Source organism: Neophocaena asiaeorientalis, unplaced genomic scaffold, assembly GCF_003031525.2.
Source record: "Neophocaena asiaeorientalis asiaeorientalis breed wild unplaced genomic scaffold, Neophocaena_asiaeorientalis_V1.1 scaffold648, whole genome shotgun sequence".
Lineage (NCBI taxonomy): Eukaryota > Metazoa > Chordata > Mammalia > Artiodactyla > Phocoenidae > Neophocaena > Neophocaena asiaeorientalis.
This window is the reverse complement of record NW_020172781.1, coordinates 8,691,404-8,704,749: the sequence shown is the minus strand read 5'-3', so window position 1 is coordinate 8,704,749 and position 13,346 is coordinate 8,691,404. Positions and strand designations below refer to the sequence as shown.

The 13,346-nt window shown below is 33.8% G+C and overlaps 1 protein-coding gene across 1 annotated transcript in view; it reads left to right on the top strand.

The window, feature by feature from the left end:
* Positions 1-350: 350 nt before the first annotated feature.
* The window catches only part of TTC28 (tetratricopeptide repeat domain 28), a 540,393-nt gene continuing 527,397 nt past the window's right edge, over positions 351-13,346 (top strand). Inside the window, exons 1-2 of the mRNA XM_024741376.1 lie at positions 351-527; positions 2,501-2,779. Coding sequence (XP_024597144.1) covers positions 2,705-2,779 — 75 coding nt within the window. The 5' untranslated portion in view covers positions 351-527; positions 2,501-2,704. The remainder of the gene's footprint in view (positions 528-2,500; positions 2,780-13,346) is intronic.

Sequence of the window (13,346 nt, the reverse complement as noted above, 5' to 3'; positions counted from 1 at the left end):
CCCCTATAAGCAGAGGAAAAAATCTGGTTGCCTGTGTGAGAGATTAGCTCTGCCTTCTTCCTGCTCTCTGTGAAGTCTGCTCTTTTTAATGCAAATACCTCTGTGAGGGATATATTACTTTTGTGCATGTTGATGTGTCACATATTAGATCTATCCACTTTTTGCAGTGGTTAAGAATCCGCCTGCCAATGCAGGAGACACAGGTTCAAGCCCTGGTCCGGGAAGATCCCACATGCCGCAGAGCAACTAAGCCTGTGCACCACAACTACTGAGCCTGTGCTCTAGAGCCCGCAAGCCACAACTACTGAAGCCCGCACACCTAGATCCCCCCCCCCCCCCGCTCACTGCGCCTAGAAAAAGACCGAGCGCAGCAACAAAGACCCAATGCAGCCAAAAAAAAAGAAAAAAAGAAAAAAAATATTATGCACTTTTGAATAGAGGGACTGGACTGAGTCTTAAAGGAAGACACCGGGAAGGAAATCACACTTTTTGTTGTAATTTCACTTAGGGCAAGCCTGCTTGAAATTGTAAGTTGTCTCTCTTGATACTGCTGTCTTAAGCTTCTATCCTCGGTACTCTAATGCAGTTTATAATTTTCCTGTTTTAAAAATGAATAACATTTGACTCATTCACTCCCTTTCATTTTAAAGTCACTGCTATAAAGTCATAGAAAACTTAGTGATTTGGAAAAATCAACGTCAAAGACAGGTCTTAAATTGCCAAGATACAATTTATATCAGATTTTTTTTTCTTTTTGGTGATCTCCAAAAACTGATGTTTGTCTTTGAAATTCCATGGTAGTAGCAAAATTATAGTTACCAAATTTGCCAGTCTAAAAAGATTCATTGGTACATGAAAATTTATTTTTAAAAAGTTTTATTTTTTTAAAATTTAAAACTTATATATGCTTATTGCCCAACATTTGGGTAAGAGAAAATTTTAAGAAAATAACTCACAGTCTTATATCCAAAGATAACTTAGCATAGTTTATATATATATATTTTTTTAATTGGCGTATAGTTGTTTTACAGTGTTGTGTTAGTTTTTACTGTACAGCGAAGTGAATCAGCCATATGTATACATATATCCCCTCTTTTTTGGATTTCCTTCCCATTTAGGTCACCACAGAGCACTAAGCAGAGTTCCCTGTGCTATATAGCAAGTTCTCATTAGTTATCTATTTTATACCTATTAGTGTATAGATGTCAATTCCAATCTCCCAGTTCATCCCACCCCCCATTTCCCGCCTGGGTGTCCATACGTTTGTTCTCTATGTCTTTGTCTCTATTTCTGCCTTGCAAACAGGTTCATCTGTACCATTTTTCTAGATTCCACAAATATGCGTTAATATACGATATTTGTTTTTCTCTTTCTGACTTACTTCACTCTGTATGACAGTCCCTAGGTCCATCCACGTCTCTACAAATGACCCAATTTCGTTCCTTTTTATGCCTGAGTAATATTCCATGGTGTATATATACCACATCTTTTTTATCCATTCGTTTGTCGATGGGCATTTAGGTTGCTTCCATGACCTGGCTATTGTAAATAGTGCTTCCATGAACATTGGGGTATATGTGTTTTTTTGAATTATGGTTTTCTCTGGGTATATGCCCAGTAGCGGGATTGCTGGGTCATATGGTAATTCTATTTTTAGTTTTTTAAGGAACCTCCATACTCTTCTCCATAGTGGCTGTATCAATTTACATTCCCACCAACAGTGCAAGAGGGTTCCCTTTTCTTCACACCCTTTCCAGCATTTATTGTTTGTAGATTTTAAAAAAATTAACTAATTTATTTTACTTTTTTCTGCATTGGGTCTTTGTTGCTGCGCACGGGTCTTCTCCAGTTGCGGCGAGCGGGGGCTACTCTTCATTGTGGTGCGAGGGCTTCTCATTGCGGTGGCTTCTCTTGTTGCGGAGCATGGGCTCTAGGTGCGGGGGCTTTAGTGGTTGTGGCATGCGGGCTCAGGGCTCAGTAGTTGTGGCTCATGGGCTCTAGAGCACAGGCTCAGTACTTGTGGCACACGGGCTTAGTTGCTCCGTGGCATGTGGGATCTTCCCGGACCAGGGATTGAACCTGTGTCCCCTGCCTTGGTAGGGGGATTCTTAACCACTGTGGCAAGCAGATTCTTAACCACTGCGCCACCAGGGAAGTCCCTTTTGTTTTTTTTCTTAGTATAACTTTAAATTGCCAAGGAAAAGCCTGAGTACGTTTTTGCATTTATTCATTCATTCTCTTAATCAAAAATATATACATGTATAAATATGTATGTTTATAACTATATGTATGTATATGAACACACATACATATATAGTGATACATTTGTATTTAAGGTACTATGTTGGCTGCTTCTTGGAAAGTTTATTGTCTTTCACGGTACAAAAGTTAACTATAATATAAAGCAGACTGTGAAGAATGTCCATGTTCTCTTGAAATTCAGACAAGGAACCTCTCTGGATTATCTAAACTTTGTCTCACAAAGTTTCTTTGTTTGTAGATTCCTCTCTTTGGTGCTAAGACTATTGGCCGGAGAAGTCCTGATGGACCAGTGCTGAGCAAAGCTGAATTTGTTGAGAAAGTTCGTCAGAGTAATCAGGCCTGTCATGATGGAGATTTCCACACAGCTATTGTTCTGTACAATGAAGCCCTAGCTGTTGACCCTCAGAATTGCATCTTATACAGCAATAGATCTGCAGCATATATGAAAATCCAGCAGTATGACAAGGCACTGGACGATGCAATCAAAGCCCGACTTCTCAATCCCAAATGGCCAAAGGTAGAAATTTCATTTACTTTCACAGAATCTTTTGTGCTGGTTTCTTATTTTAATGTAACACTTTATTGACTGAGTGCAGTTATAAATATTTTAATAGTCTGTACTTCAGCAAGATATGGAATGGCTTCATTGAGCTGGTACACTAGTGAATAGCTTCCTTTTCTTATGCTTTGGAAATATGCTTTCCATGTCTAAGTTTAATTCTTTTCCTGTATGTTTGAGATATACATTTTTTTTTCACTCAGTTTCTTGATAGGATGTGTTTAGTTATTTCTGTAGGTTTTGGACATCTCTTTTTTGCACAGATGTTTTAGATGGAGTATTATGATTGTGTTTCTTTCCTTCAATTTAAAATAATTTTATTCCCTGTCAATGACTGCTTATTTTCAGAATGTTATTTAATCAGAGAAACTTTTTTTTCCTAATAAATCATTGTAATTATCTATATTCCCTTTAATAGTTTGTCTTGAGTTGTTATCTTTGTTTTGTATATACTTTATTTTCATTGTGCCTCTTCACCTCCTAACCCCCAGTTTATTTTAGAAATGCTTTCTTAAGATGTGACTTGAAGTGTTGAGATTTTTTTTTTATTGAACCACAAAACCATTTCATCCTATTTTTGGCTTTCTGTTGGGTTAACAAAAGTTAATAGAAATTTCCTAGAAGTGTATAAAAAAGATTCTTACTGTCTTAATAATATGTCATAGTCATAGCTTTCTACCTTAATTCTGGTAGGTATTTTTGGCCTCATTCAGTGGAATTTCTAGTATTGCTGCTACCTTATGAGTTGTTTAGTATTCTGTAATTCCCTAAAGGATTTCTTTTATAAGTATAATCATTGTAAATGAAACAAAATCTGTTTTAAAAAATTGTTGTATGCCAACATTCGGGAGTTAGATTGCTGTTTTCAAAGGACAGACCTAGGTTCAAATTCCTTCTCTTCTATTAATGACAATATGGTTTTGGATAAATCTCTTAACCTCTCTGGGGTTATGATAAATGGGATGATGATACCTATCTTGTAAGGTTATTTAAGAGTAGAGATAATATGTTACTTGTACATACTTGGTGTTTAATAGCTATGATTGTGCATTTTTATTAAATGTTCAAATTAGTAAATGATTCTAGCAAGGCTTGGCCTGTGTCTTCTCTTTTTCTTTCTTTCTTTTTTTTTTTTTAAGACTGTGATTGATGTAATGAGCCTGATAAATACAGAGAACTTAAATTTCAGATCAAGTATCTTCATTCCTTTTTTATTGTGGTCCACTTAACTTGTGTCCTTAATATTTGTGAATAGCTATAAACTTTTATCTTTTTCCTTTTTCTATGTCATTTCTACTTTCTCTTGTCAACCTCTTGTGATTTTTACACAGAAAATGGCTGAAAAGTTGCACTTTTATGACTATAGATGAAAAATCAACTTTTTTGGATAATTTCAAGTGTTAGTCTCTGATTTTTTCCCCTTATGATAAGTAAATTTATCGTATATTTATAATTTGCATTAATATTTCAACTCCATATTTGGCTTTAAGCAGTCTAACTTAGGAACATTTAGAATTATACAAAATACAAATTAGGGTTTGTTATTGAAATCATGAAGGGTCTTTCTGTATAATGATTCATAATAAAATTAATTTATAAAGAAATTACTACTGCATAAAAGTTGCATTTTATAAAAACTTGCTTTTATACTTACTTTTCTGGGAATATACTCATTATGTAAAAGAAAGTTCATTTATACTCTCTGTCATGAAGATATGCCTGGTAAATTTTTATCAATTCCTTTTTCTTTTAATTTTGACTTTTCTAACTGACTTTTTCATTATGATCCTTTCTGAAATCTTTCTCTGAAATGTCATTGTAGTCTAGTTTGATGTGGTAAAACATACCTTCCAATTTCTCTCTCTCTCTGTAAAAGTTAATTTTTTATATTAAGATGCAAGGGCTTCAGAGGTTGGTTGGAGAGTTTTTTATTCACATTTATTTTATCTGAATGAAAGAACGATTTTGACGTTATATGGGCTGCAAAAGAAGTATGAGCAAAAGCACTATGAGAGCCCCCCGACCTGCAGAAAAGAATAAGCCCAGTCCCATTATGATACCTTATCTCCAACTGCCTCTTAGCTGTTGTCTGTATATGTTCATTCTTTCTGTGTCCTGTTTAAGAAATATTTGTCTCACTCAAAATTATAAAGTTTTTCTTCTAGGATTTTTATAGTTTTTGCCTTTAAGTCTGTGATTCATTTCGAGTTAATTTTGGGGTATTGTATGAAGTAAGGGTCAAGGTTTATTTATTTTCCATATAGATAACCATGTTCCAGCAACATTTGTTGAAAAGACTATCCTTTCCCCATTGAATTATCTTTGGTACCTTTGTCACAAACCATTTGATATAAAAGTATTAGGGTATTTACTGGACTCTCTATTTTGTTCCTTTGATTTATTATCTATCTTTATCAAAACCATACTATTTTGATTACTGTAGTTTTAAGTTTCAGTATCAGATACTGTGAGTGTTCTAGCTTTATTCTTCTTTTTCTAGGTTGTTTTTGCTCTTCTGTCTTTGCATTTTTATATAAATGTAAAATCAACTTATCAATTTCTTCAAAAAACCTACTAGGAAACTAGTGGGATTGCATTGAATTTTTAATTTGGAGAGAATTGCTATCTCAACATTCCAGTCCATAAATATGGTATATCTCTCCATTTATTTAGTTTTTCTTTTATTTCCCTTTACAAATTTTTGTAGCTTTCAGGTCTTACACATCTTTTATTAAATTTATTCCTAAGTATTTTGTTTTTTGATGCTATTATAAATGGATTTAAAATTTTTCATTTTCTAATTTTTAATTGCTAGTCTGTAGGAAAAATGTATTCTTTTACTTTGTGTCATGTGACCCTGTTGAGTTTTCTTTTAAGTTCTAGTAGGACTTTTTACAGATCCCTTAGGATCTTTTCTGTACATGATCATCTTTTCTGTACATGATCATGTCATCTGCATTTCTACTATTTCCTTTTTTTTCTTTTTTTTTTGCATAAGCCTTTTATTTCTTTTTCTTGCTTCACTGTACTGGTTAGGATATCCATTACAATTATGCGTAGAAATGGTGAGAGCAAACTTCCTTTACTCATTCCTTATCTTAGTGCAAAAGTAGTGAGCTTTTTATTGTTGATGATGATGCCCTTAATCAGATGGAGGATATTCCCTTCAATTCCTATTACAATTGAGTGTTGAATTTTGTCAAAATTTTTCTTCATCTATTGAAATTATAATACATATTTTTTCTCATTTAGTGTGTTAATGTGGTAAATTAAATTGATTTTGTTTTGGGATGTTAAGTCAACCTTGCATTCATGGGATAGATACCACTTAGTCATTATGTATTATCACTTTTATATATTGTCATTTGATTTGCTATAATTTTGTTAAGAACTTTTGCATCTGTGTTTATGAGGGATATTGATCTATGTTTTCTTTTCTCATGATGTCTTTGCTGGTTTTGGTATCAAAGTAATACTGGCCTCATACAATGAGTTGTGAAGTGTTCCCTCTTCTTGTGTTTTCTGAAAAAAATTTATGTAGGATTGGTACTGTTTTGTCCTTAAGTATTTGATGGAATTGACCAGTCAAGTCATCTTTACTTGGACTTTTCTTTGTGGGAAGATTTTAATTATGAATTCAATTTCTTTGATTGATATGAGGCCATTCAAGTTTTCTAATTGTTAGATTAGTTTTGGTATTTTGTTTCAGTTAATTTTTACATTTAATCTAGGTTGCAAATTTATTGGCATTAAGTTGTTAATAACATTCCTTTATTATCCTTTTCATTTCGGTAGGAACTATAATGATGTCCTTTCTTTCATTCTTGCTATTGTTAATTTGTATCTTCTCTCTTTTATCTCATTAGTCTGCCCAGATGTTTATCAATTTTATTTCTAGACAATCAGTTGTTGAGTTTATTGATTTTCAGTGTTGTACATTTCCTCTTTAATCAATTTCTGCTCTTTATTATTTTCTTCTAATTATTTTACATTTAGTTTGCTCTCCTTTTTATTTCCTGAGATGGGAGGTTAGGCCATTGATTTTAAATCTTTCTTCTTTTTTAATGTGATCATTTAAAGCTAAAATGTTCTCTCCAATCACTGCTTTTGCTGTATCCCACAAATTTTGACATATTATGTTTTCATTATCATTCAGTTAAGAATATTTTCTAATTTTCCTTATGATTACTTCTTTCATCCATGAGTTATTAAAGTTCATTACTTAGTTTCCTAATATTTGGTTTTTTTTTAAGTTATCTTATTATTGATATCTAAGCTAGTTCCATTGTGGTTAAAGAACATACTTGGTATGATCTTACTGCTTTTCAATTTACTGCAGCTTGTTTCATGGCCAGCATATGATTTATCTTGGTGAACCTACTATGAGCAATTGAAAAGAATGGGTATTTTTCAGTTGTGAGGTATAATTCTATGGATATCAACTTGGTCAAGGTGGTTGATAGTGTTGTTCATATCTTCTTTGACTTTGCTGACTTACATTTGTTTACTTATTCCATCAATTGCTGAAATAAAGATAGTTTCACTTTATTCATAAAATAGTTTCATTCTTATTTTGTTGTAATAAGCTTTTATTGTAACAGTTTTCTCATCAAAAACTTTCTGTTGTTCCATATTGCCAGTTGGCCTGATATTTAAGACTCTGCACAAGTGGTCACATTTCCCCATTTTTTTCTTGCTACTCTGATGATAAACCTGCTCTTGTTGGTCCAGTCTTTTCCTTTTTCTTCCAATTAAGATTTTGGAATTGGTGATTTTCCCCTTTAATATTGTCAAATTTTGCTCCATGTTTTTTGAAGCTCTATTATTAACATATATACTTTTATTATTATTATGTCTTATTGATCCTTTTATCATTATGCAAGGTTCCTCTTTATCTCTGGTACTAATTTTTGTCCTAAAATCTGTTTTGTTTGATATTAATATAGCCACTCTAGACATCTTTTGCTTACTTTTTGCATTATGTATATTTTTGTATCCATATATTTTCAATCTCTCTGGGCCTTTACATTTAAAATTCATCTCTTTTGAACAGCATATAATTGTGTCTTGCTTTTTAAATCAGTTTTGGAAGCCTCTGTCTCTTAATTGGATCTTTGTCCATTAACATTTAACATGATTATCAATGCTGTTGATTTTGCCTCTACCATTTTGCTTGTTTGTCTTCTCTGTTTTTATTCCTCTGTTACTCTTTTCTGACTATTTGTTGGTTTATTTGAATACTTTTGGAATTGATTTTTTTCTTGAGAAAGTTTTCCATTGTTTTCTGTGGTTGTTGAAGTTGTTGTTTGGCCAGTAATTCTCTTGGTCAGAATAGAATTGCATACTTTATTTCTTGAGTTGAAGCTCCAAGTTCAGTACAGATATTTTTTTTTTTTTTTCAGTACAGATATTTTGTCTTTAGTTGAACTGCTTTGAATTTGTTTCATACATGTTAATTGAAGGGTTATCCAAAAATGTTGGAAGACAGAATTTGTGTATCCCTTTTCTGGTTCTTTTCCTTCTGGAATCCCCTTCCTCCTTGGCCAAAGACTATGATTTCCTGTGCTTTAGTATTCTGGTTCCACAGACCAGAAAGACAGCACTCCTGTTGCCCCGCTGACCTGCAGTCAGCACCTCATCTCTGCACCCTGAAAATGGAAACTTATTTCACAGCTTTCTTCCTCCAGAATCTGCCTGTTTCTCGTTACTCTCCAGTGCTTTCAGGTAGCTTCTTTTTGTATTATGTCTAAACTTTATAGTTGTTTTCTATGTGGGAATGGATCCACTAGGATCTTGCTCAGTCATTACTGGAAGCAGAAGTGACATCTTTTCTGTGATCTAAGGTTCCTCATGGTCAGTGGATCACCCCAACAAACTCATCTTGCTTTTTTGGACAAGGTGGCTTTGTTGATGTTTTGAATTCTCTCATTGGAGTCATTGTTCCTAGTTACCTGGTCTCATACATTCAGGTTATTTATCTCTTTTTCCTTTTTCATTCTTTCTACCAAATTGGTCAATAACCCCTCTGCATTCTTTCTTAAATATATTTCATATATATCTTATACAGTTTATTTCCATAGTTAGTATTATAGTCCAGGTTCTTATAGTTTCATTCTTATTTTGTTGTGATAACCTTTTACTGTGACAGTTTTCTCATCAAAAACTTTCTGTTCACATTGCCAGTTGGCCTGATATTCAAGACTTTGCACAAGTGGTCACATTTCCCTGTTTTTTTCTTGCTACTCTGCTGATAAACCTGCTCTTGTTGGTCCAGTCTTTTCCTTTTTCTTCTTAATTCTTGTTTATGCCAAACTCTGTGCCTGGAGTTTTCTTCCCTGCTCCCAGTATTATTGGGCTTCATAGGATAGGTCCAGGTCAACTCTTACTTTTGTTTGTTTGTTTTTCTTTGAATTTAAGTATAGTTAATTTACAATGCTGTGTTAGTTTCAAGTGTACAGAAAAGTGATTCAGTTATATTTATATACACACATATGTATATATAGATATTCATATATTCTTTTTCAGATTCTTTTCCATTATAGGTTACTACAAGATATTGAGTATAGTTCCCTGTGCTATACAGTAAATCCTTGTTGTTTACCTCTTTTATATATAGTAGTATGTATATGTTAATCCCAAACTCCTAATTTATCCCCCATTCCCCCTGCTATCCCCTTTGGTAACCATTAGTTTGTTTTCCATGTCTGTGAGTCTGTTTCTGTTTTGTAAGTTCATTTATGTCATTTTTTTAGATTCCACGTGTAAGTGATATATGATATTTGTCTTTCCCTGTCTGACTTACTGCACTTAACATGATAATCTCTAGGTCCAGCCTTGGTTGCTGCAAATGGCATTACGTTATTCTTTTTTATGGCTGTCAACTCTTTTTCCTGGAAGCTACATTGAGCTTCTGTGAATATCATTCATTGTCTGTTGTTAAGTTCACTTAATTAATTATTTATATTGTTATATAAACATGTCATTTGAATGTATCTGAGTCTTAAACTAGCTTGAGAATCCCTTGAAAGTTTGTTGTTTATTTTATAGTCCTGATATTGCTGTGTAATTTTTTTTAAACCTCAGTATTTAAATCAATGAGAAAATTAGGAGACATAATTGTACTTTTTTTCTTGAAGACTTCTAAGGATGCAGATGTCATAGACCATAAACTTATCACCTTGATGTTTATTTATTTATTTTAAATTAATTAATTAATTTCTGGCGGTGTTGGGTTTTTGTTGCTGCAAGTGGGCTTTCTCTAGTTGCAGCAAGCGGGGGCTACTCTTTGTTGTGGTGCATGGGCTTCTCATTGTGGTGGCTTCTCTTGTTGTGGAGCACGGGCTCTAGGCACGCGGGCTTCAGTAGTTGTGGCACATCGGCTCATAGTTGTGGTGCATGGGCTTAGTTGCTTCACAGCGTGTGGGATCTTCCCGGACCAGGGATGGAACCTGTGTCCCCTGCATTGGCAGGCAGATTCTTAACCATTGTGCCACCAGGGAAGTCCCCACCTTGATGTTTAGAAGTTCTTTTTTATTGTTAGCTGAAGACCTCAATAGTTTTAGTCTCCTTTTTAATCAGTTCTGGAAGCAATCTAACATTTCTTTCAAATCTCCCACATTGAAACCTTTTGTATGTTTAGCAAGATAGCACGGTATAATGGAAACAGCATATACAGGCACTCCTTGCTTTGCATGGTAGCACAGTACCACAGAAACAACTGTGCAAGCTAAAAAATCTTGCAGTGTGATCCTTGTAGTAATTTTGATTGTTCTGTGACCTTTACCAGGTTTTGTCAAAATATTAAAAACTTCCTTATTGTAGATTATAAGTGTATAAGGAATGGAAAATATTAAAACTATATTTATTTTTTATTTTTCTGTAAAAAGCTTATCCAGAGTTATTTGAACAGTGCTTACTGCCTTCTTCTCATCGTGTAATTCGCAATACAGTGTGAGCAAATGCCAATGACAGTATGCCATGGCAAACTCTCATATGCCTTTCTAATTTGGATCAGCTTCTAATGTTTTAATCTTTGTACTTTCAGTTTTGTGAAATATCTCTGAGAATTCCTATAATTCCAGTAATTTTACCAGATCACTTTCTCTGGAACATTTTCAGCTTTTTTGTCAGAACTGCTTTCTTCATTTATGTCCTTAAGTTCATTGTCACTAAGTTCTTCTGACTGAATCCCTTGAACAGTGGGTGTGTCAGCATTCCCACAGTCAGCTCTTTCTCCTATAGCTCCCTTTATATTTGATTTGAATTTTACCTTCAGTGTTGTCACTTTTTATTTCTTTGCTACACTCATCTTTGTTGGTCAGTTCTCTCTTTCAAAAATTCATTTTTATAAAATGTCCACATGAGTTTATCACTGGGAGATAAGGAGGCAACACAACTACCTCTTTGCTGCTTGTGTATGGGCTGAATAACAGATGTACAGTGACCAATCGCTGACAGACTTTGAAACAAATGATGTTTGGTCACTAATCATGATGCACATACCCTCATGTATCCTCATTCCTAAAATATCGTATCACTTTTTAGTTGTATATATTTTAGTTTGATTTCTTACCCTTTATCTTTCTGTTTTGGAATTTTCTTGAATCACATTTTTTCAGACGAGTTAGTTGTGAAGTAGTTACTATCATTTTAGTGTGAATTATGAGTTACAGAAATAGTTATATTCTTCAAAGGTACCATAGGAAGAGAAACTCAGAGGAATGATAGTCTTCATGTGGTATAACACTATATAAGGAAAAGTTTCACAGTGGGACTTACCCATTAATTTTAAAGCATACCGTAAATACCTCCTCGTTCTGTACAGCTCTTCTCATATTCTCATTCATTGATTATACCTGATGGCAGAATCTTATCATCAGGTATAATACTTGATGACAGAGTATTATACCTTATTTGTCAGGTATTATACCTGATGAAAGAGTTATATGTAATAAAAAATATTAAGAAATACCATGGCCTCATGTTTCCTTTTGGTTTACCTAAATTATAATAGTAACAAAATATAATAGCTCTTATTGAATGCTTATTTACCAAAGTGTTGTCTGAATTCTTTTACTTGTGATATCAATTTTATACCACATTAAGCTCATGAAGTACATATTATTATCCTAACTTTGCAAAAGCAAATGTTTATACTCAGTGAGAGGTTAAATAACTTGTCCAGGACATCCAGTTAGTAACTAGAAGAGTTAGACTTTAACCCAGGTCTGTCTGATTCTAAAGAATTTTTCCTTAATCAGTATACTATACTACTTTCCTGGACAAAGGAGTTAATTAATTAAGGAATCTTAAGAATTCAGAATTCTCTTTCAAGTTTTAACATGATATGTCCAAATAGTGTTGAGCAGACTGTTCAATTTCAGATTCCTGTGGTATAAACCAGAGCCTGAGATTGCAATTTATTTGCCTTTTACTTGTCATTACAAGTAAAAAAAAGTTTTAAATGCCTTGGAGCTTAATAACAGAAGTGCACAAAATAATGCTGCATTTTTATAGATGATAGTATGCATTTGTTATGCACTTTTGGGGTATATGTCCTTTTTATAATTTCAGCAAGAAATAAAATTGTTTATTGAGCATTTCTATGTGCTAGGCACTATTCTAAACCTCAGTGATTCAGCCGAGAACAGGGCTGTTACAGCTAACATTCTAGTGGGGAGAAGAAGAAAATAGAGTAATAAATACATATGAAAATGATTGAAAGTGACAAGTGCTCAGAAGACTTAAAAAGACTAGACTAAAGGGAAAGAGTACTGAGAAAAGAGAATGACAGAATTATGGGAGAGTTTATGGGACCTGAAAGAGTCACATGAGACCTGAAAGAACTAAATGTGAAGATCTGGGCAAAGTGCATTCTGGGCAGAGTAAACAGCTAATTTGAACTTGGCTAATTGAAGAAAATAGCATGAAGATCAGTGGAGCACAATGAATGAGTGAATGAAGAGGAGATAGTAAGAGATGAGGTTGTTGACGTGGCCAGGAGCCAGGTCATGTAGGGCCTTGGCCTTTTAAGCCATTTGTAGGGCTGTAATGTTTTATTCAAAGAATGATGGGATGTGATCAGAAGATTTTAACTAGATGGATAACATATTTAATTTATGGTCAGTCTAGTTAAAGGTTATAAGTGTCTTTAATTTCTACATATTTGTGACTTTCCAAAATTTCTTCTGTTATTTATTTCAAATTTCATCCCATTGTGGTTGGAGAACATACTTTGTGTCATATCAGTCATTTTAAATTTATCGAGGCTTGCTTTATGGCTTAGCATATCTTTCCTCAAGAATGTTCCATCTGCACTTGAGAAAAATGTGTATTCTGCTGTGTTGAGTGGGGTGTTTTTTAGATGTGCATTAGGTCTAATTAGTTTATAGTGTTGTTCGAGTCTTCTTTTTTCTTGTTAACATGATGATGGTCCTGTTCATTATTGGAAGTGGAATATGTATTGAAGTTGAATTGTCTATTTCTCCCTTCACTTCTGTCAGTTCTGCGTCATGTATTTTGGGAG